Source organism: Lathamus discolor, chromosome 20 (assembly GCF_037157495.1).
Source record: "Lathamus discolor isolate bLatDis1 chromosome 20, bLatDis1.hap1, whole genome shotgun sequence".
NCBI lineage: Eukaryota > Metazoa > Chordata > Aves > Psittaciformes > Psittacidae > Lathamus > Lathamus discolor.
In genome coordinates, this window is record NC_088903.1 from 5,408,569 (window position 1) to 5,428,838 (window position 20,270).

The 20,270-nt window shown below is 62.3% G+C and overlaps 3 protein-coding genes and 1 non-coding gene across 14 annotated transcripts; 2 read left to right on the plus strand and 2 right to left on the minus strand.

Annotated features, from left to right (window-relative positions):
* Window positions 1-3,276: 3,276 nt before the first annotated feature.
* Window positions 3,277-3,348, plus strand: TRNAQ-UUG (transfer RNA glutamine (anticodon UUG)). Its single transcript has one exon. It is a non-coding gene; the product is annotated as a tRNA-Gln (tRNA).
* A 317-nt stretch (window positions 3,349-3,665) lies between these two features.
* ABI3 (ABI family member 3) lies at window positions 3,666-12,392 on the plus strand. Of its 10 annotated transcripts, XM_065699312.1 has the most exons (8): window positions 7,847-8,201; window positions 9,068-9,235; window positions 9,921-10,097; window positions 10,476-10,531; window positions 10,630-10,725; window positions 11,059-11,207; window positions 11,288-11,413; window positions 11,567-12,392. In XM_065699312.1, exons 1-8 carry the CDS (start codon window positions 8,088-8,090, stop codon window positions 11,725-11,727), a joined length of 1,047 nt encoding a protein of 348 aa, XP_065555384.1. In that variant the 5' UTR covers window positions 7,847-8,087; the 3' UTR covers window positions 11,728-12,392. The 10 variants fall into 10 exon arrangements, with proteins under 10 accessions (XP_065555378.1, XP_065555379.1, XP_065555380.1 ...); XM_065699310.1 differs by lacking the exon at window positions 7,847-8,201 and having other exon boundaries at window positions 8,791-9,235; XM_065699311.1 differs by lacking the exon at window positions 7,847-8,201 and having other exon boundaries at window positions 8,791-9,235; window positions 11,327-11,413.
* On the minus strand, window positions 3,974-8,524 carry GNGT2 (G protein subunit gamma transducin 2). Of its 2 annotated transcripts, XM_065699325.1 has the most exons (4): window positions 7,904-8,524; window positions 6,863-6,993; window positions 5,939-6,028; window positions 3,974-5,617 (listed from the first exon to the last, which is right to left on the minus strand). In XM_065699325.1, the coding sequence occupies exons 3-4, from the start codon at window positions 6,020-6,022 to the stop codon at window positions 5,492-5,494; spliced, it is 210 nt and encodes a 69-aa protein (XP_065555397.1). In that variant the 5' UTR covers window positions 6,023-6,028; window positions 6,863-6,993; window positions 7,904-8,524; the 3' UTR covers window positions 3,974-5,491. The 2 variants fall into 2 exon arrangements, with proteins under 2 accessions (XP_065555397.1, XP_065555398.1); XM_065699326.1 differs by lacking the exons at window positions 6,863-6,993; window positions 7,904-8,524 and adding an exon at window positions 6,208-6,266.
* On the minus strand, window positions 12,393-18,343 carry PHOSPHO1 (phosphoethanolamine/phosphocholine phosphatase 1). The gene is made up of 4 exons (XM_065699328.1): window positions 18,208-18,343; window positions 16,896-16,998; window positions 14,924-15,028; window positions 12,393-14,284 (listed from the first exon to the last, which is right to left on the minus strand). Exons 3-4 carry the CDS (start codon window positions 14,966-14,968, stop codon window positions 13,526-13,528), a joined length of 804 nt encoding a protein of 267 aa, XP_065555400.1. The 5' UTR covers window positions 14,969-15,028; window positions 16,896-16,998; window positions 18,208-18,343; the 3' UTR covers window positions 12,393-13,525.
* Between the last annotated feature and the right edge of the window lie 1,927 nt (window positions 18,344-20,270).

A 20,270-nucleotide genomic window follows, 5' to 3' on the forward strand; every position in this document is an offset into this window, starting at 1 on the left:
CTCAAGGCTAGAATGGATTTGGGATGCCCGATGGTGGCTTTGTGTTGGGCAGGAGAGAGCTGCGTCCCCGTTGGGTTGAATCAGCTTTTTCCTTGTTTTGTTTGTGTTCTGGTTTGAATTTCATGTCTTTTTGTTAACTCGGTGGTGATGGGGGAGGAGGTGCAGAGCGGAGCAAAACCAGCCCAAGGCTCTGGAATCAGGAGTTTCAGTATGGAGACCGTGCAGGTGCTGCGAGCTGGGGAACACACACGTGCAAACTACCTCAGAGCTGATGGGAGGCCCTGAGGGATGGACGGGGGGTCCCTCATTGCCCCTGTGGCAGGATCTGGCCTCCAGCACCCCCGAGCTCAGCAGAGACCCTCCTGGCTGGTGGGGAGGTGGTTTTGGTGTCCTGGCTGGTGGGGAGAGCTGCGTGGTGGAAGAGGAGAGCGGATGAGGAAGGCTCTGCAGGATGCTGGGATGTGGTGGGGTGGAGCCGTGGCTGAGTTGGCCCCCTTGAAAAGTCAACCCTGGGTTGACTTGGGTGTGAGGTTGATCCCTGCTGCTTTACTGTGCATTACAGGATTCCTTAGTTGTCTGAACACCTCCGATTGGTGGTGGTGGGATGCTCTGCTGGCCCACGGCAGCGGGATGCTCTGCTGGACTATGGCAGTGGGATGCTCTGCTGGCCCACAGCAGCAGCCTGTCCCCACTCATGTGGCAGAGCAGTGGGTTATGAACTGTGGAAAGCATTCGGGTGCTGCAGATCAGCATGAGCTGACACCGAAAGGGATTATTTTTGCTTTCAAACCCCCCAATTTAGTTAATAATTTCAGCCCCAGGAGTCAGAATGTACAACAGGACTGAAGCCATTTGGTTTTGGACCAGTTTGGGAAATGGGCTTGGTAAAGCAGCACCAAATCCAATGGGAAAGAGTTTGCTGATGTTTTGGAGTGGGGAAGGGCTGATCTGGAGCATGGCTCCGGCAGGACGGAAGGCAGGGAATGGCACTGGGCTTGCCAGGCTCTCCCATCGCTGTTGGCAGATCATCCTGGAAAATCATTAGGATTGACTGGAATCAGGGCAGAAAGTGATCCTTCACGTGGCTGTACTCGGTGTGAGTGCTCGCTACCCAGCAGTTAATCCCGTTGGTCCATTCAAAGCGCATCTGGATTCATCTTGGGATCAAATTCCTTCAGGAGGAAAACTTGTCCCAAACCCATGCCCCCCCCCGTGCCACTGCCACCTCCTGCGGCCCAATTGATTTTAGGGTGGCTCCAGAGGGAGCCTGAGCTATTCCTGAGAGCCCCAAGGGGCCGGTGCCCATGGAGCCCCTCAGCTTCACCTCCCATCAAACCTGGGGGGCACGACCTTATATATAACCAATTCATTTTTGTTTTATCTACCTCTTAGCGACAATAGATGGAAACCTAGGTAGTGGCAACTCCACAGGCTGTAGTTTAGGGGAAAAAAAGTAAAAAGCAAAAAAAAAAAAAAAAAAAAAAAAGAAAAAACTACTCTCTTTTTCCAAAGAAAAATGTTCTTTAAGAATAGAATTTATGGGCTTTCTTTTTCACTTGAAAGTGGTCGTTAGTTGTAAAAGCTCCAGACCTCAGCAGTCCAAAATGTTGGGTTGTGACTGATGTTCTTTTGAATGCTCAATCTTCCATGACCTCCTTTTTTCCTTTAGAACGTGGCTATTTCCTTCTTCCATAGCAGTACTTCCATAGCAGTGCGCTTCCATCCTGCCCGCTTCCCCAGCCCGGTCCAAGCCTGGCTTTTGCTGTTGGAATCGCAGGCGATGGGATGGTTTTCCTTCTCTTTCCAGTGGCTTGGTGGGGTTGGTGGCAGCGTGAGGCGGGGATGGAGCTGAACTGGGAGTGCTGCATCACTCTGCATCACTGGGAGCACCCATTCCTCATCCAGCAGCCGGGTGCACCCAAGGGTGCTGCTCCTCCTGGCAGCTGCCCCAGTGCAACTTGAGGCTATTCCGAAGCTCGATTGTGCTTTCCTGTGTTGAGAATTGGTTTTTCCTCTTTTCAGCTGATTTCTTTTCTCCCCTTCCCTCTCCTCTTTTCCTCTTCTCATCCGTGTTCTTGCCTTGGCCCCTCGCGTGAGGCAGTTTGTTGGCTTGGATGTGGAGTTGGGGTTTTGGATGGACGTGGGCTCCGTTGCTCTTCCAGCGAGGTTGTTTTTACTCCTTGGTTTGGTTTCTTTTTTTGCCACCAACCGCTTCACTCCACTGTTTCATTGAGAAATAAAGAGGAAAGAAAGACAAATGAGCAAAAAAAAAACCCCTCCACAACGTGTTTGTGTGCGTTTGTACGGGGGTAGGGGATGGAGAAGGGGAAATAAAGGGGGGGATAGAGGAAGGAATAGAGGATTACGGGAGGAAATAGGAACTAGAGGAATAAAGGAAGGCTAGAGGAAAAATAGAGATATAAAGGGGGGATGGAGGACAAAGAGGAAATGAATGGAGGGAAATAGGAAAATAAAGGGGGAAATGGAGGAAAATAGAGAAATAAAGGGGGAATGGGGAGGAAAGGAGAAATTAAGGGGGAATGGAGGAAAATAAAGTGGGAAATGGAGGGGAAAATGGAGAAATAGAGGACATGAAGGAGAAATAGTAGGGAAATGGAGGAAAAATCAAGAAATAAAGGGGAAAACAGGGAAATGGAAGAAAAGTAGAGAATTAAAGGGGAAATGGGGGGGAATAGGGAAAAATTGATAAAGAAGGAAATGGAGAGGAAGAGGGGGGAATAGGAAAAAAATGATAAAGAGGAAATAAAGCGGGAATAGAGGAAAAATAAAGGAGAAATAGAGGAAAACCCAAATAAACGGTGCAAATGATGACGACTGAGTGCAGGCGGCAGCGGTGAAGCTCGGAAGCATCCCAGAGGATGCTCCAAACTGTCCTCGGTGCCGGTAGCACCCATAAAGGGGCCGATATCGTGATTTAACGGGGTTTTAAGGACTAATTGAGATCATTTCCTACCCCGGAGGTGATGGGAGGGGGGGTGAGGCTGCGTCCTGGATGTGCAGCAGCCTCCGGACCCCTCCCGGGTGGCTCAAGGGCACCGAGAGCGACCGGTCGGTCGCTCTCGGTGCCCTTGAGCCGCCCGGAGGGGTCCGGGGGCTGCCCGCTGCGGGGAACGGGCGCTGCCGGTACCGGAGCGAGAAGGCAGGGATAGGAAGCAAAATCCCATCGCCGCAAGAACGGGATAACGGGAGCGAGCATCCCGGCGGCGTCGGGCACCGGGGTACAGTGAGAGCGCAGCGATACCCACGCTACGCAGCGGTCCCATGGTGTAATGGTTAGCACTCTGGACTTTGAATCCAGCGATCCGAGTTCAAATCTCGGTGGGACCTCGCGTTCTTTTTGCCTCTCTCCGCCGCCGTTCCGGTAACGCAACGGAGGCGGACGTGAAGCGGGCAGGGGCGGGCCGGCAAACGGGAGACAACCGGGGGCACCCAACCCACCCCCGGCACCCGTCGGGCTCCATTTTGTGCGGGGGAGCCGCTTCTTGACTGCGCATGCGCAGGAGAGGCGGGCTGGTGCTGAGGGCGGGGCGCGCTTGCCTAGCTCTGAGCGCTGATTGGCTTTGCGGGCTGTCACTCCCACTCTCCGCGCTGCTATTGGCTGAAAGCGCCCTCCGCCCCGCCTCCCCCCCGCTGTCGGTGGAGCTACGCCGCATTAGTGCGCAGGAGCTCGGTGGGTGCGGGTCTGGGTTGCACGTAGTGAGGGGCCTCGGCCCGGCCGTAAGCCGCCGTTGGGGGCGGAAGCGTCCCGAATCCCTTCAGCAGCGGCTTAGCGGCTCTGACGCACGTTTCCAGCCGTTTAACGTCGATTAACGGGTCAGTCCCCGCAGGAGACCCGGCCGCGTCCCGGTTATCGGCCCTGCAGCCCAGGCAGCGCCGCTCTGGCGCTCCGCGGGGCCCGGTGGAGCCGCTCTCCCCCCCTGCCCCGTGCCGCCGCAGGAAAGAGAGGCCGCGGTGGAGCTGTCGGGTTTATTTAGCGCCTGCAGGAAGGAACAAAACCACCTCGCTTCGGTCGGTTTTGGCTAGGGAGGTAGGTGCGTGCCGGAGCTGCCGCAGGGAGCGGTGGGGAGGAAAAGCCTCTTCCCTGTGTCAGTCCCCACAAGGGAGCCCCCATCCTGGGGCGTTACTGGGGCTGAAGGGGTCCCGTAGGCGGTGCTGAGCAGGGTTGGCCCCGGATGGGCGCAGGCCGTGGCCCAGCAGGCAGGAAAACGCTGCTCCAAGTGGGGTTGACACCAGTTTCCCTTCAAGCACAGCACTGAGCTGGGGGCCAGGCTCATCTCCATGTGCTCCTGGAGCCTCAGCACCGCGGTCCACCCGCACCCATCCCAACAGGTACCGGCTGCACCACCACCCCTTCCCGAGCAGCGGATGAAAGAGCTTTGCTCCTGCCCTGAGCTCGCAGCCTTTGTCTTTGCTGGGTCTGAATCTGCCGCGGGATGTGTGGAGCTGAGCGGGTCTGGGCTCTGAGGGCGGCGGTGCTGTCAGAGGTGGGCTGGCGTGAGGCAGAAGTGGGACAGGACCTGAGGGGCCCTCAGAAATCAAAGGAACTGCAAATAAAAAGAGCTGAAATAATAAGATTGGGCAAGTTTTGGAGTGTTTTCCCCAAAGAGCGCACGCAGCTGTGATGGACGAGGAAAAGAAAACCCCAAACAGCCCCAAAACTTCCCCAAAGCATCACCCTCCCGAACACAGAAGCTGGCTTATTTCTATGAAGCAGGGGATGAGATTTGCGCTTGGGAGCAGGGGGATCCGAGCCTGGCACTGCTGCCTTAGGGCTCGCCGGGTCCTGCCCTGCTTGCTCCAAGGAGCTGCTGCACCCAGCCTGCTCCAAGTCCTCCCCATCGCGGCTGGGCCACGGTGCGATGGGGCCCTGCAGCCCCTCTGCCCCTCTCGGGGGCCGGTGGTGGCAGCAGCAGGGAGCAGTGGGAAGCAGGGGCAGTGCTCAGAGCCCCATGTGTGCAGGCAGGACCCGGCCTTGCGTTCCGATGGCTGCCGGGGGGTTTCCAGGGGAGGAAGCGAGAGTGAGCGGTGGGGTTTGACCTCGGAGCAGTGGGAATCACCCCTCCTGTGCCTGATGCACGGAGAGGAACTGACTTGGGCACGGTTCTGCTGCAGCAAGCGGGGCTCAGCTCCGGGCCTGGGCTGCTTGAACCCAGCTCCGTGGTTTCGGTCGAGCCCAGGGTGCTGCTGCCTGTTCCCAATGCAGAAGTTTTGCCTGCAGGCAGCCGGGTGCAGCTGAGCTCTGGGAGCACGAGGGCCGGCGCCGTGCTGGCTGCTGAACCTCATCTCCGTGCCAGTGGGGTAATGGGGGGGGTTCTTCTTTGGTTTGCTGCTTTTGCTGGCCCTTAGGTGCACTACGCTTGGGTTCTGGCCTCCCCCATGCCGAGGGCAGACTACAGGGAAAGCAGGATTGGACAGTCTTGGCTTGCACATGGGAGCATCCCTGTGCCCAGCGGTGACAGCAGCAGCGGGGTCAGCTTATTGTGCAGCCACCCTTCTCCTTAAAGGGGTTCTTGTCCTCGGGGACTCCTTTCAGCAGCGGGTCCTCTCCTGCCATGGACTCGATGTACTCCTTGAGCTCTTTGCCTGTCTTGGAGATCTGCCAAGGAAGGAGACATTCCATGGGAGTTACGGGATCAAATCCTCATGGCAGAGCTGCCTGCACACCCAGTTGTGCTGGCAGGAGAGGGGAACCGTGCCCATGAGCATCCCACCCAGCGTGGGGTGTCCTCGGGAGCATCCCCCCGGTGCTGGGGCACCTCTTGGGGTGTGAGGACACAGGGCTAAGCCCAGTGGGGGCTGTTTGCCTTGAGGGGAGGTGTGAGTGCCCGTGCTGCTGCCTCAATTGCAGGGGTTGTGGCTCTTTTCCCTTGCAGCACAGTCAGGGAACGGCCCCGTTGTGTTTTGGTTCAGGACTCACCATCTGCCTCTCGTTCTTCACCTCCTTCTTCAGCTGATCCAGCTCCATCTTCAGCAGCTCCTTCTCTGTCATGTCCTGAGCCATTCTGCCCTGTAAGCACGAGGAAACGGCTCATTAGGGTAGAGCTGGGCTTCTCCTAAGGCACATCAGGACCACTGCTTCAGCCCCACTGGTATTGCAAACACCTCTGATGTCTCAGCTCCTCCCACGGGGAGAGCTGGGCTGATGCTAAAGGAAAACCTTCGTAAGGTTTTAAAGGCAGGAGGCACCTTTCAAAGCCCTTCTCGTATCGTCTGCTGTAACCAGATTGCCATTGCCTGGCCTCAGCAGGCACAGGGTGACTGATGCAGTTGGAGGGCAGCAGAGGAGGACCCAGCCTGGGTTCTGAAGAGCTCTTTGCTACCGCAGAGGTTTCCCCAAGCCTTGAGGTGAGTGCTTGAGTGAGGCTGAGCCTGGAAAAAGGCTGCAGCCTTTGGGCTGTCAGAGCAGGAGCCTCGTAAGAGAACCTGGATGCCAGGTTTCAAACCAGACCTTCCTGGTCCATGCTTCCCCCCCAGATAATGCTGAGTATGGCCCCTTCCTTGCTCTGAACTTGCCTGTTTGCATCCAGAGGCGTTGCTGGCTGCTCCTGGAAGATTTTGGGGCCATGGGGTTTGGAAGAGCCCACCCAAGGGCTGTGTGAGATCCCTGCACAAGCTGCCCTGGCCTGGGATCTGTTCCCATCTTAGAACTGGGCTTTAAACCCGGTGTGTCCCAGACCCTGTTGGCTTTGTGTGGCTGCTCATGGCCGCTCCTCTCCCCATCCATGCCCCAGGAGGGGCACGTAGCAGAGCATAAGCAAGAGCCACGGCAGAGCCGTGCTGCTGACCTAAACCGGGGGGACCCCACAATGCGATGTGTGCCTGGGGGAGCAGAGTCACTCACCTCTGGGGATGAGGGGCTGCCCCTCTCAGCAGTGGAGATGCTCAGAGACCCATCCAAGGGGAGATGCCGTTGGCTGCGGTCTTGCTCTCCTGCTCCAGGCTTGAGGACTCCTTCAGCTCTGCGGGAGGGTGCTGGGGAGCAGATGTCTTTGGTCCTTAAGCTGATAATAGACTCAGGAGAATAAGCTGGTCAGGTGTTGGGCATTAGCCTCAAAGCCCAGGGTAATCAGTGGTGGGGCTGCGGGGAGGGTGAGGATGGAGGAGGAAGCAGCCTTTGAACCCCTGCCATGGGTGTCTTTGCCATAGAATCCCAGAATCCCAGCCTGGTTTGGGTTGAAGGAGCCCTAAAGCTCCTCCAGCTCCAGCCCCTGCCACGGGCAGGGACCCCTTCCACTGGAGCAGCTTGCTCCAAGCCCCTGTGTCCAACCTGGCCTTGAGCACTGCCAGGGATGGGGCCTCCTGCGCTGCCTGGGGCACAGGGAATGGGAGCAGCTTTCCCTGAGTTGAGAAGGGGAGGAAGAGGAGAGGAGCCGGGGCCAGGGGGCCTCGCTGGGGGCCGGGAGCAGCTCTGGGTCCTCCAGGGTGTGAGGAGCCGGAGGAAATTCATCATTTCCCTGCTCCCTGTGCTGGTGGGGCCGCAGGCTCAGGAAGGGCCGAGCCCTGACATGGGCTTTGCTCCTGTCTGGCGGGTGCAGAGGCGCTGGGGCTGAGGACAGAGCAGGGGAGGCCCCAAGGAAGCACCTGCGGGAGGAGAGGGATCTCCAAGCACCGGGGAAGTGGGAATTTCCTGCCCGGCCTCTCCCAGGGACCAGAGCTGCGGGCAGCAAAGGGCTCCCTGCGCCGGGCGCTTCACCGGGGGCTTCACTGGGGGCACTCGGCACATCCCCGCGGGCCTGGCGTGGTGCTGAGCGGGGGCTTTGGCTGCGTCTCCTGCCTGGCTGGTGGGGGCGGACGGGGGGGGCATGGCCCTGCCTGGCTGAGCCCCGCAGCAGCAGCGCACGGACCCGGGGGTCAGGGTGGGTTTGGGTCCGGGACTCACGACCTTTGCCGCTGCCGTGAGCCCCGCACGTCCCTCGTGGGGCTGAGGCTTCCTCCCCAGCTCTCTGCCATGTGACGGGGCCGGGGTGGGCCCCAGGCCCCGGGGGTGCCCCTCGGGCCCCTGCGTCAGCGCGGCCGCGAGCTTCAAAGCAGGGCGCTGGGGAGGAAGTGGGCGCAGAGCCCGCACCATGGCGGAGCTGGAGCAGCTGCAGCGGCGCATCCCGTCGGGGCAGGAGGTGCTGCGCCAGCACCACTGCAACCTCCAAAGGGTGGCCGAGTACTGCGAGAGCAACTACGTGCAGGTGAGGGGCCGGGTGAGCCCGGGGGCTGGCGCTGGGGTGGTGCCGGCGGCACCGGAGGGCTCGGTGGTCTCCGGGCGGTGAGGGGAAGGCTCTGCCGCTGCGGATGGAACCCGAGCGACCCTTACCCAGCGCATGGCGCTGCTGCCTGGGGGTCTCTTGTGCCTCCGTTTCCCCTCTTGCTCCGTAGAGGGTTTTGTGCTCAGCTCCCAGAGTGGGTCTGGGATGAAGGGAACCATCCCCCTGTGACACCAACCCCGCTGGCCCCAGGGGGCTGGGGGTGCCTCTTGGCAGCGTGGAGGTGAACCGGGTGCTTGTGCGCACAGAGCACGCGTGAAGCGCTGCCACCGCCAGCATCCCCCCTCCTTCCTGGCCCCCTCTGCGGGAAGGATGGGGACCTTTGGGGTGAAACAGGCTCAAGGCAGACCCTGCGGCTGCTCCCGAGGGGTTGGAGTTACCGGAGTGGAGCTGAAGGGGAAGCGTGGTGAGACCCGGAGGAGCTGTGGCTGCCCCATCCCTGGCAGTGCTCAAGGCCAGGTTGGACACAGGGGCTTGGAGCAAGCTGCTCCAGTGGAAGGGGTCCCTGCCCGTGGCAGGCGTTGGAGCTGGATGGGCTTTAAGGCCCCTTCCACCCCAGCCCATTCTAACGGGGGTTCTGAGCCGCCATCCCCATGGTGCTGGTGGCGCCTGGGGCTGTCCCCAAGGGAGCGGTACCAAAGCAGCAGCATCGCGGGGAGGCACCAGCGGATCCCTGGTGCTGGGGAGGCCGGGGGAAGTTCGATGCATTTGGAAAGCAGAAGGAAGGGACCTTGTGGGCTCCACGTGGAGGTCCCCGGGCCCGTCCCACCCCCTGTGCCCCCCCCTTGCAGGCGAGCGACCAGCGGCAGGCGCTGGAGGAGACGATGGCGCTGAGCGCGCAGTCCCTGGCCAGCGTCAGCTACCAGGTGAGCAGCTTGGCCAGCGCCTTCCTGCGGCTGCTGGACCTGCGGGCGGCCGAGCTGCGCAAGGTGGAGGCCGACATCAACTGCGTGGCCCAGGTTGGACCCGTCGGTGCTGGGGGCTGTCGGAAAGGGGGGGTTTGGGCAGCTCAGAGGGGACAAAGACCCCCCCCAAGTCATGCAGAGCCCCTCACCCCCGCCTGCAGCATCACCTGGCAGTGGAGATGCGGGACCATGTCCTTGGTGGTCCCGCAACGTGTCAGGGGGGCTGAGTCCATCTGGGGCTGGGTCATTGGTCTCTGGTCTGGGCACTCACAAATCCCACTGGATCCTATGGGAACTGCCTGGGCAACCTCTGAAGTGAAGCGATGGGGCTCGGAGCCTTGGCCTGGCTCTGCCCTCGCTGGGGGCTGGCTTTGTCCTCCCGGAGCCTGGGGACACCGGTGTGGATTCCCGTCACCACCCGCCCTCTTCCTGGCACTTGGAAGTCGCCTGGAGCTTTTCCAGCCACGGGAGGAGACCCCAGCATCGCACTGGGAGCAACAGGAAAACGGCTTTGGGTGCCTGAGCCTCACACCTGCCCCTGCCCCGCTCCTCGCTTTAGGAAGGGCCCGATCCGCTGTGCTGGCACCAAGGGCATCGCTTCTGACGGAGCAGAACGGGATCTGCCCTGGGGGCTGCGGGGCTCGGGCTCGGTCCCCGCAACCCCTCCCTGGCAGATGGGGTGGGAAGGGAGGTGGGGAGGACCCGGCACGGGGCAGAGGTGACGGCGGCGTCTCCGCAGCGGGTGGAGATGCACAAGGAGAAGGTTTCCCGCCGGGAGATCGGCTCTTTGACCGTCAGCAGGAGGTTCCCGGCCTGCCAGAGGGTCGTGGCCCCCCCCGGCCCGCGCTGCCCGGAGCCCTACTGCAGGAGACCCCTCAACTTCAGCGTCCTGGACGCCATCGGCCACGGCGTAAAGGTGAGCCCGGGGCTGTGCCCAGCGTGGCACTGATGGGTTCGCAGCGGCTCAGTGGGGCCCTGCCCGTCCCCCCCCCATTCATCCCATTGGGGCTCGGTGGTCCCAGGCAGGGAGGGGGGCGCAGGGGAAGCGCGGCCCCCAGCGCTCAGCAAAGCTGCGCTCGCTCCCGCGCCGGGCCCTTCCCAGCCCCGAAACCACGGGCACAGGAAGGCGCTGGGGGCCGGGGGGGGGGGGGTTCGGTCCCCACGGAGCCGCCGTGGGGCCTCTCGGCTCCCTCCGCCCCGCGGCTCCCATGGGGGACCCAGCGCAGGGCCGGGGGTGCCGCTCCCCGTGCACGGGGGGCACGGCCCCGCTGCCGTCACCCCGCTGCTCCCGCAGGACCGCAGCACGCAGCTCTCCCGCACCGGAACCCTGGCGCGCACGGGGACCCTGGGGTGAGCCTCGTCGGGGGGACGGGAGCGGGGTTGGGGGCACTGGGGTCCGTCCCCGTCCCAGCGGCCGGGCTGGGGCTCAGCGCCTGCTCTGCCCGCAGGAGAAGCGGCCGCGTCCCCGAGCCCGTGCGGCCGCCCGTGGTTCCCGAGGACAAGATCCCCGCGGCCTCCTCCTCCTCCTCGCTCCTCTCCATCGGGTACCGGTGCTGCGGGGAGGCTGGGAGGGCCTGGGGAGGGGGGGTGTCAGGAGAGCCCAGGGCGGCCGCTGCCCATCAGCTGCAGAGGGGGGTTTGGGGATCCGCTGCTCTGGGCAGGGCTGGTCTCTAGAGCAAACCCAGCCTCTTGGGGAGGGTCCGGGATGGGGAGGGCTGGGGCACAGGGTGGCGAAGGGGTCTGCACGCACATCAGGCCCCCCCGTGCCAGTGAGTGACACCCACCCGGGCCTGGGCCGAGGGTCTCTGTGCAATGAGGGGGGGGCAAAGCTGGCCCCAGCCCGGCCTCACCCTGACACCGCCACTGCTGCCCCCCAGCTCCAGCGGGGCCCCCGGGGAAAGCGTCATCCCCCCCCCTCCACCGCCACCGCTGCCAGGACCGTGCCCAGTGCCCGCCGCTGCCGTCCCAGCACCAGCACCGCTCCCCGGGCACCCGGAGCTGCTCCCGCTGGAGACCCTGCCCCCAGGTGAGCCCGGGGGTGCCCGTCCCAGGGGGGTCATGGGCACACGGGGCGCTCCCCCATGGAGCCCCTCATCCCCACTGCAGCCCCCGATGACCTCGAGCTGCCGCCGCCGTCACCTCCAGCTCTGCCTGACTTCGAGGACGTGGCCCCACCACCCCCCCCCCTTGCAGAGGACCCCCCCTGGGCCCCGCAGAGCTACGTGGAGAAAGGTGCCGCGGATCCCCCCCATCCCTGATCTCTGCCAGGGTGCTCTTGGTTGGGCCCAAATCACAGCACCCAGGGCCCGGCGCTGCCCTGGGGCTGGAGTGAACCCGGAGCAGCGCCGCGGTGGCTCCATGGCCCTTCCCTCCCTCCTCTCACAGTGGTGGCCCTGTACCCCTACACGCAGCAGCAGGACAATGAGCTCTCCTTCCAGCCCGGCGCCCTCCTCTTCGTCACCCGGCGCCACTCAGACGGCTGGTGCGAGGGTGTCATGGGCCAGGAAGTGGGATTCTTCCCTGGCAATTACGTGGAGCCCTTGTGAGCCCCCTGCACTCCCACCAGGAATCATCCCCGCCTGGATCAGCTCCTGCTGCGCTTCGCCTCGGAATCTGGCTTTGCTCAGCACCCAGAGCATCCCCACGCTTTCGCTGTGTGTTCGATGGCAGCGGCATTGGTTGCTGCTGGGACTGGGGAGGTTTAGCACAGGGGTGGAAATGTTGGTCCCCACGGACGGATCCTGCGGTGCTCCCAGCCCCAGGAACCTGCTGCCCGTTCCCCATCAGCTTGAGCCACAGAACTGGTTTGTGTTGGAAGGGACCTCAAAGCTCCTCCAGCCCCAACCCTGCCATGGGCAGGGACCCCTTCCACTGGAGCAGCTTGCTCCAAGCCGCTGTGTCCAACCTGGCCTTGCACTGCCAGGGATGGGGCAGCCACAGCTCCTCTGGGCACCCTGTGCCAGCGCCTGTTGAGATGCAGAAAGGGATGAGCCAGGGCCCAGTCCTCCACCAAAGGGGTACCCGAGGGGCTCCCTCCTGCAGAGCATCACTTGCAGCCTGGCCCCACGCTGCTGCTCCCCCTCCATCACCATCCCTCCCTTTCACCGGCCCAAGGAAGGGAAGCAAACACGTACGGAGCTGTTCCACTCCCAGGTTTATGCCCTGGATACAAACCCCTTGTGTCTCTGCAATATATAGCTCTGTATCCGTATACATAGATATGCATTTCTTTAATTCCATGGCTTTAAGTTCCACACAGTTGAGCAGGGTCCAGAGGAGGAAGAACAGAGGAGCGGGGGGGAATGAAGGAAGAGGAGGAACAACTCGGGGCTGCTTTGGTTATCACCGCTCAGGCCTGTGCCGGGGTTCCTATGCTTTGGAGGGGTTTCCGCCACCCCCAGGGGCCATTAAGGCTGTGGAGAAATCCGGGAGAAGCCAACACCAGAGAGCAGCAAGGACTGAAGGACCCCTCTGCAGCGTGCGATTGGAAGGGGCGATTAATACTGCAGGGGACGGGGGGCCTGGTGCCAGGGAAGGGCTCAGCACCAGACCCCCCGGGGGGGGGCTCAGCACCTCTCAACCAGGGCAGGAGGGAAACTCATCCCCAGGGCACAAGGGGGCTGGTTTGAAGCAGCGGATGCAGGGAGGTGACCGGTGATGGCGCGGGATGAGGAGGAACCTGCCCTGGCAGCGGATGCAGAGGGTGGCAGTGGAAGGCAAGGGCAGCTCCTCCTCAGTGCCCTGGGGATGGGCTGGAGGAGGCGTTTTCCAAGGTACCACCTTCCCAAAGGCTTCCTGCTCCTCGTGTCAGGGGTGTTTGGGGAATCAAGCCCCAGGGGACGACGACCCCATCGCCAGGCTCAGGAGCAGGGTTCCATTCCCAGTGGCCTCGTGAGGAGGCAGAGAGCCCTCGGGCATCGGGATGAAGGCAGCAGCAGGCAGCTCGTGGCCCGGCTGGGCGGCTGAGGAGGATGAAGGCGCGAGGAAGCACGTGCAGGGCCCAGCCGTGGGGAGGACCCAGCCTGGTCCTTTGGGAATTGCTCTTGTGAAGTCAAAAGGGGAAGGGAAGAAAACCAAGCCCCCCCCCCCCGAGATCACCTTTAGTGTTGGCAAACACCCAGGGGCAAGCGTCCGAGTGCATAGAGAAGGCTTCACCTCCATGGGGCAGGGGAAGGGGGACCTGGAGAAAGTGCTTGTATCAGCGGGGAGGAAGGAGCTGGAGCGGGAGGGCAGGAAAAGAGCCCAGGAGCGGGGCCAAGTGAGCGGTGCCGATTGGGGGGGTTCCACAGCGTGACCCCCCCCCCAGGCTTCTCCTCTGCCAGCACCCGGGTCCCTTCCGAGCCATCAGCACTTCTTGAGGAGCTCCTGCAGGTAGCGGGCGACCTCCGCAGCTGATTCCCAAGGGACAACGGTGGCCTGGAAGGCTCCCGGCTGCTTCTTCTCCATCTCCTGGGTCATCCGGTGCATGGGGAAGCCCTTCCTTGGGAAGGCCACGTCCGCGGCAGTCAACGCGGCGGCAGGGCAGAAGTCGTTGGCACCATCTCCGACGTAGAAAACCCTCTCGAACTCCACCTCCTCCTGGGCTCTCTCGGCCAGGTATTCCGTCAGGATCTTGCGCTTGCACATGTTGGCCGGGCAGTCAAGGCACTTGTGGCTGTGGTAGGGCCCCAGGGTGAGGTACCCCCTCTTGTCGAAGCTGGCCGGGTTGCTGAAGACCTTGCGGAAGAGGGAGTAGAACCCGGCTGCCTTCAGGGCGCATTCGATGCCGAACATGTTGGCGTCGGAGATGAGGATGACCTCGAAGAGCTCGTGCTGCTTGGAGAGGAACTGGAAGAGCTCCGGCACGCCGGGGGACAGCGGGATGCTCTCGTACACGGTCTTGAAGGCGCCCATCTTGACGCCCTGGTCCCCCAGGTAGGCCAGGACCCGCTGCATGTACTCGTTGTAGGAGCCCTCGCGGAAGGTCTGCCGGATGTGGTCCGGGAGCGCCTGCCCCGGCGCCGCGCGCACGATGGAGTCGTCGCTGTTCTCGTTGACGATGGTCTCGTCGAAGTCAAAGACGAGGAGGAACCTGGGGGGCCGGGGACCGGCCATGCCAACACCCTGCGGGTGCAGGAGGACGCCCGCCGTTAGCGCGAGGCGCTTGGCACAGCCACGGTGGCACCGCAGCAGCAAGAGGCTGCCAGCCCTGCCATGCTCCTCGGCCACCTCATCCCCTGCAGCTGAGCCCAGCGAGGCTCCGGGGGGGGGGGGGCTAATCCCTGCTGGCATCCCTCGCCCCAGCCCTAAGGCCTTTATCCTGCCGATAAAGAGCTCATTTTGTCAGCGTTAATCCCGTTCCTGCAGTCAAGGGGTCACCGGGCCGAGCAAGCGCCGCATCCGTCCTCCCAGGGACACCTTGGGGATGGGTTTATCCCAAAGGGGTATCCCAAAAAGGGGTTTGTGTCCCTGCAGGACCAGTCTGGCTCTTCCCAACAGGAAAACACTTCGTAAGTTGATTCCTGCTCCATCACCCGGGCACAGCTTCCCCCCCACATTGGGTTCTGTAGGCACCACAAAGCCTGGGATAACTCGGAGCTTCCTCCTGCCCCGCTCTAACCCCCAAAGCAGGCACGGAGCCTAAAGGCACCATGGCCCCTGCAGCACCTCCTGCTGCTCCCATGATCCCGACCGGAGACCTGCAGGATGGGGACCCAATTCCTGCTGGTGAGAGGGGCCGATGCGGGTGCGAATGGCACTGACCTTAAAGAGGCATGGCAGCCCCACGCCCTCACAGCACCTTTTCATGGTAGGAGCATCACTCTGCGGGCAGCGGCTCGCTGAAGGCAGCGCTCAGGGCTCCTCTGCCTGCAAAGCACCAACAGGGGGGTGTCAATGGGTCTGGCACCAAATGGCACAGCCGGGTCCTGCAGCCAATTCCCAAACTCGGGACCTTTTGTGCCGGGAATGGAGGAATTAAAGGAGCCTCTGCAGAGCCCCTTTAATGCTTTTGAGCCCTCCTAATTCCCTCGAGCGCCCGGGCTTTGCTGCCCGTGAAGCAGGCAGCAGAGCGGCTCAGCCGTAAACCCCAGCAACACGCGCCCTGCTCCAGTGGTGCCCTGCGTTTTTTCCCAGCAGGAATAGTCTGGGATGGGTTTCTCAATGGAGGCATCCTCCCGGAACGGAGCGGGCAGCGCAATCACCCACCGGGACAGGGCCGACTTCAACTGGGTGCCAGCAGCGCGGCGCAGCCGGGCTGGGAGGGCTGCAGTGATTTGGGCGTCAGCGCGCGGCAGCAGGACGGGGTTCGCAGCCCGAGGTGCTCTGTGGGGACTGGGCTGGACAGGAGCCCAGCACCAACCTATTTTGGGCACCAGCGCGGTCCAGGACTGTGCTGGAAGCACAAACCACAACCGCAGTGAGAGCCCAGCTGGAAACCTTGGTCCTGGGGAGCCTCCCAACCAGACACCAGGCACTGCTTCGTAGAAGCCCCCATCAGAAGCCAAGGGGTGTTTGCAGGCATCATCTGAAGCCAAGGAATGCTCCATTTAGCCTGGGCGTGGGATCAGCCACCACAAATTGCAGGTCCGAAGCAAGAGGAACAGAAAAAGACCAAATGTGAAAGAGGAATTGTCCTTTTGGTCTCTTTTTAGGCCCTAAAGAGCTGCCAGCGGTGAGAAAAGAACTTGGGTCGAAGCCTTAAGGAGGAGACTTTGTGCTGCAGGGAATGGGCTCACTGATCCTGTGGGCACCACTGTGGGCACACGAAGGGACAACGGGGACCTGCATTGGGAAAGCTCTTCTGGACCCAAGGTCCTTGCATTTTGCTCCAGTGGAAGATGCCCCTGCCCGTGCAGGATGAGCACTGAGGTCCCTTCAACCCAAACCAGGCCGGGGTTCCATGGTTCTACGTCAGAAGCTGGAGCAAAACCAGTTTGGTCTCTCCTGGCTCCCTCCTTGGTGAGCCCATCCCCAGCCTCAGCACAGGGCCCTGCAGCTCCCCAGGGCTCCTTTGCTCTTTCTAAAGCATCGTGAGCCCCAGCAGGGATAAATCCAACTGCTCCCAGTTGCTGCATGGGGCTCCTTGCCCCGGTGTCCCAGTGCAGCTGCATGGAGCCTGCTGGATTCAGCTTCCCTTTGGGAGTTAGTGGGGAGGAAGGGGGCCCCTGGGGCGTTTTCTGTGGGATTTCTAAGGAAAATGATAATCCATGAAGTCTGCTTGGACAATGCTGCTCCCACCCACCCACAGGAGACCAGAGCATCCCACCACGCTCCTGCAAGAGCTGCCTTCTGCTTTCTGCCCTCAATTCACTGCATCCAAACGTGCATTGCTTTTATGCAAGGGAGACACTAAAACCTAAACCAGAGTTATTTAAGGAATGAAGACCCGGGGTGGGATTTACCACCAGCCTCTGGGGGCTGCGGGGCAAACGCTGCCCTTCCCGTATGTGCTGTTTTCCCCTTAGGATACAGAAAAGGGAGATCCCAGCATTGGGAGTGACTTAATAATAAATCAGTGCTCACTGAGGACGAGCGGTGGGACCTCAGCCCCCGGCTCTGCCCCATGCAGGACAGGGAAGCTCCCAGCCCTCCGTGCCTCCAATCCCTGCCAACGGGCGCACCGGCAGCGCCGTGGGCTGGCGCAGCCGGCTCCATCCGGAGCGGGGAGAAGTGAATCCCATGGGGACCGTGCCACTGCTCCCAGCAGAGCTATTTCTGCACGGAGATGACTCACCCGGCGCCTGCTTCCCGGGAACGCGTCCGTCCAGCGTCCACAACGCAGGGACTCCCTCCAAGCCAAGGGAAAAGCGGCCGCGCTTCCGACCATTATGCAAAGCCTGGATGTTGGAACAGAGCAGAAGAGGGGGATTTGCTCCTTAATCCCATCAAACAGAAAAGGATCCAAGCGAGTTCCGGGTGAGGAGCAAAACCCGCTGGGTAACAGCAAGGAGCTGCTGGGCTCAGCCCCGGGGCCACTTCCCAGCCTGGTTTATCCCTCACCCCCTGAGCTTTCCCCCCAGCCTCCCCGGGATCCTCCCGTCCCCAGCGGGCCCCGCAGCGCTCCCCACCCCTGTTATCTCCGCAGCCTCAAGCCCGGGGAGGGTTCAGGGCAGGACAAGCTGCGCGCAGAGGAGCGGTGCGGAGCTGCACCCCCGCCCTCCGCCGTGCGCACGGGGATCAGCGCCCGATCCTGGAGCCGGGAATTGCGGAGGGGGCACGGGGGGCACTTCCCAGCCGCAGGCACAGCCCCGGGGCTGGATTTTCTCACCCGCCAGACCCGGCTTTTGCCCGATTTTAACGTTTTTCACCTCAATTTCACCACTGACCTTTGGCAAACGCATGTGCCCACCTCCCAGAGCAGTATTAAGGGCAGGCCAAGAGGATAAAGTTCTCCTGCCCGGGGAGGGGTCTCCGCCAGCCCTGCCCGGTGCCACCGCGGCTCCTGCTCCACCCCAGCCCCCCGGGAACGCGGACTTGGTCCCGGGCACCCCGGGTTTACGGTGGCTGCTCCCGACCCGCAGCGTCACCGCAGCCCCCGGCGCCCTCTGCGCTGCCCCCAACAACCCCGAAACACGCGGTTTTCACCCCAAAACCGCTGCGGGTGCCGGGCTGGGGGAGTTCGAAACCGGATTCCCCGCTGCGGTGCCGGAGCCGCCGCCGGGAGCGCGCATCCCGCGGCCTCGCGCCCTTCAGGGCACCGGCGCCGGTGCCAGCCCCGAGTGACAGCGGCGGCAGCTCCGGTGCAGGCACCGGCGCGCCCCGGCCCCGCTCACGCTCGGCCTCTCCTCGGGCGCTCCGGTACCGGTGACAGCCGCGACGGGGCGGACTCATGGCACGATCGGTACCGGCTGTCCCGACCAGCGCAGGGACCCGCCGGTACCGGCACCGTCCGCCCGCTCCCCGCAGGGCGCTGCGGGATCGGCACCTCCCGGAGCCCACACCCGGGGCACGGCTCCTCGGAGCCTCCCGCCAGGTCGGCGCCTCCCGGTACCGGCAGCGGCCGCCCCGGTGCCGCCTCGCACCAATGAACCCCGGAGCCTCCTTACCGGGTCGGACCCGCCCCGGTGCCGGCGGGTGCGGAGGCGGCCGCAGCCCCTCGGCCGCTGCTGGGGCCGGGCACCGGCGGGTGCCAAGTGCGGTGCAGCGGGGCCGGCGCCGCTGCCGGGGCTGCCGCGAGCGCGGCCCCTTTAAGGCGACGCAAACGGAGCCCCGCGGAACAACCGCAGTCCGCAGACGTCACAGCCCTCTCAGCCAATGGCAGCCGCACCGGAGCGCACACAGGGGGCGGGGCCTGGCAGAGACACGCCCCTTTTCCGCGGGGAGGGGTCGCTCACTCAACGGGCCCACCCCCCCGAGCATCGGTAAAACCATCATTAAGGAACACTTTAACCGTTTTGGGGGGATTTTGCCCCAAAAAGGGGGAGAGCAGCCCCCCGGCAATGCCCCAAACCGGCGCTCCCCGGAACGGGGCTGCTCTGCTGGCACAGGCGCGCCCGCAGCCCCACGTCCCCCCGCCGGCTGCGGGCGGCGGTGCCGCGGTATCGGCGGCTTTGCAGGACCTCTCATTTGTGCCGATAACCGCATAAAGCCGCGCTTGTTCGGGGGCCGGAGGCAGGGAGGGGCCGCGGCCGCCCGGCCCTCAGAACACGTCGTTAAGAGGCTGGGTTTTGTCTCGCTTTTAATTAGGGAGGTTCGAGAATAGAAGGACGCAAATAAAAGGGCAAAGCTCTGCAAAAAGGCCTTGGGTTTGTGCCCTGCGCTGCTCCGGGGGCCGCCACGTCGTGCTCGAGCTGTAACCCCCGAAGCTTTCCATGCCCCCAGGCTGGCACCGTTCAGAGCTCTGAGCGCTGCTGCGGCCAAACCGCTGCTATTCTGAGACCTTCGGCCTCGCCCTGCTGCTAAAGGACACCCTCCTCTACGTACCGACAGCAGCAGCCTCCCCCAGGAGCAACCCAGCTACCAGGGAAGTGTTTTATCCCTTACGGAGCCGGAGGCATCGCGGGGGTTTGAGGCAGAGTGCACCCCGCTTCCCCTGCACTGTGGGCTATGATTGCTCTCCTTACGTATTCCCCACCTTCGGAGCTAGACCAGCCCCTGTTAACGCAGCAGCCGTGTTCAAACCACAGCACTGGGTACACGACCCTCAGAAGGGCAAATTCCCTGCTGCCTCCCATCTCCTTCCCCCTGACGGGCAGCGGGGCAAAGGTCGCTCCCGAACCATGGCAGACGGAGGAGCTTGGCAGGGAGCAGTCCTCCTATCCCAGTGATTTTCCACTGTTAAGAACCGTGGAGAGCAAGTGAGGACAGCGCCTGCTGCATGGGCTGAGCCGGCTCCTGGCAGCCCCGGGACAGGCAGGCGGCCCTCGCCCGGTGCACGTTTCCCTTGGAGCGGGTCCCGTTTTCTCACCACCGAGGTTGCATCAGCACCCAACAACCAGAGCTAAAGCCCGCAGCATCCACGTCCTGCGGCCCATCCCTCCCCTGCTTCACCTCCATCCTGCAGCGCACAGAGCACGCTGGGTTATGGCTTACCCGTGGAATCTGTGCCAGACCCCCTTGTGCCCATGGGCTCTGTGTAAAACCAAAGCTTTCCTTTACTATCCCTATGGCTCAGTCTCCAAGGCACACGGATAAAGGAACCATCAATTGCAGCCAGTCACTTCCTGCTGTCTCAACAGTGATCTCTAACAAAGCGTCTTTTATAGCAACGGTTTTGGTGGTTGAATAATATTTATATGGTCAGTATCAGGAAAACTCTCAAGAACCAACAAGCAAGACAACAGCGAGCTCCATTCATTTCATGGAGCCTCCCTGTGTTTCTCCTTTTGACATGGGCTTTGGTTTTGTATTTAGCATTGAAAGTCACCAATAAGGACTCACCAGAGCAGTGGTTAGGTCACTGCCCATCAGCAGCCAACGTATTTCATATGTTCAGTTCTATATAACATGGAGAAAACAGGAAATGTAGGCAGCAAGATTGGGCTTTTCATCCGATGGGATGAGCTTCTGCTGAGGCGGCACAGGAGATGCCCAGGTAACACTGATCATCTCCACACAGGACACGTTGGCCACGCTCACACCACCGTGCTGGTGAGCAGAGCAAGGTGAT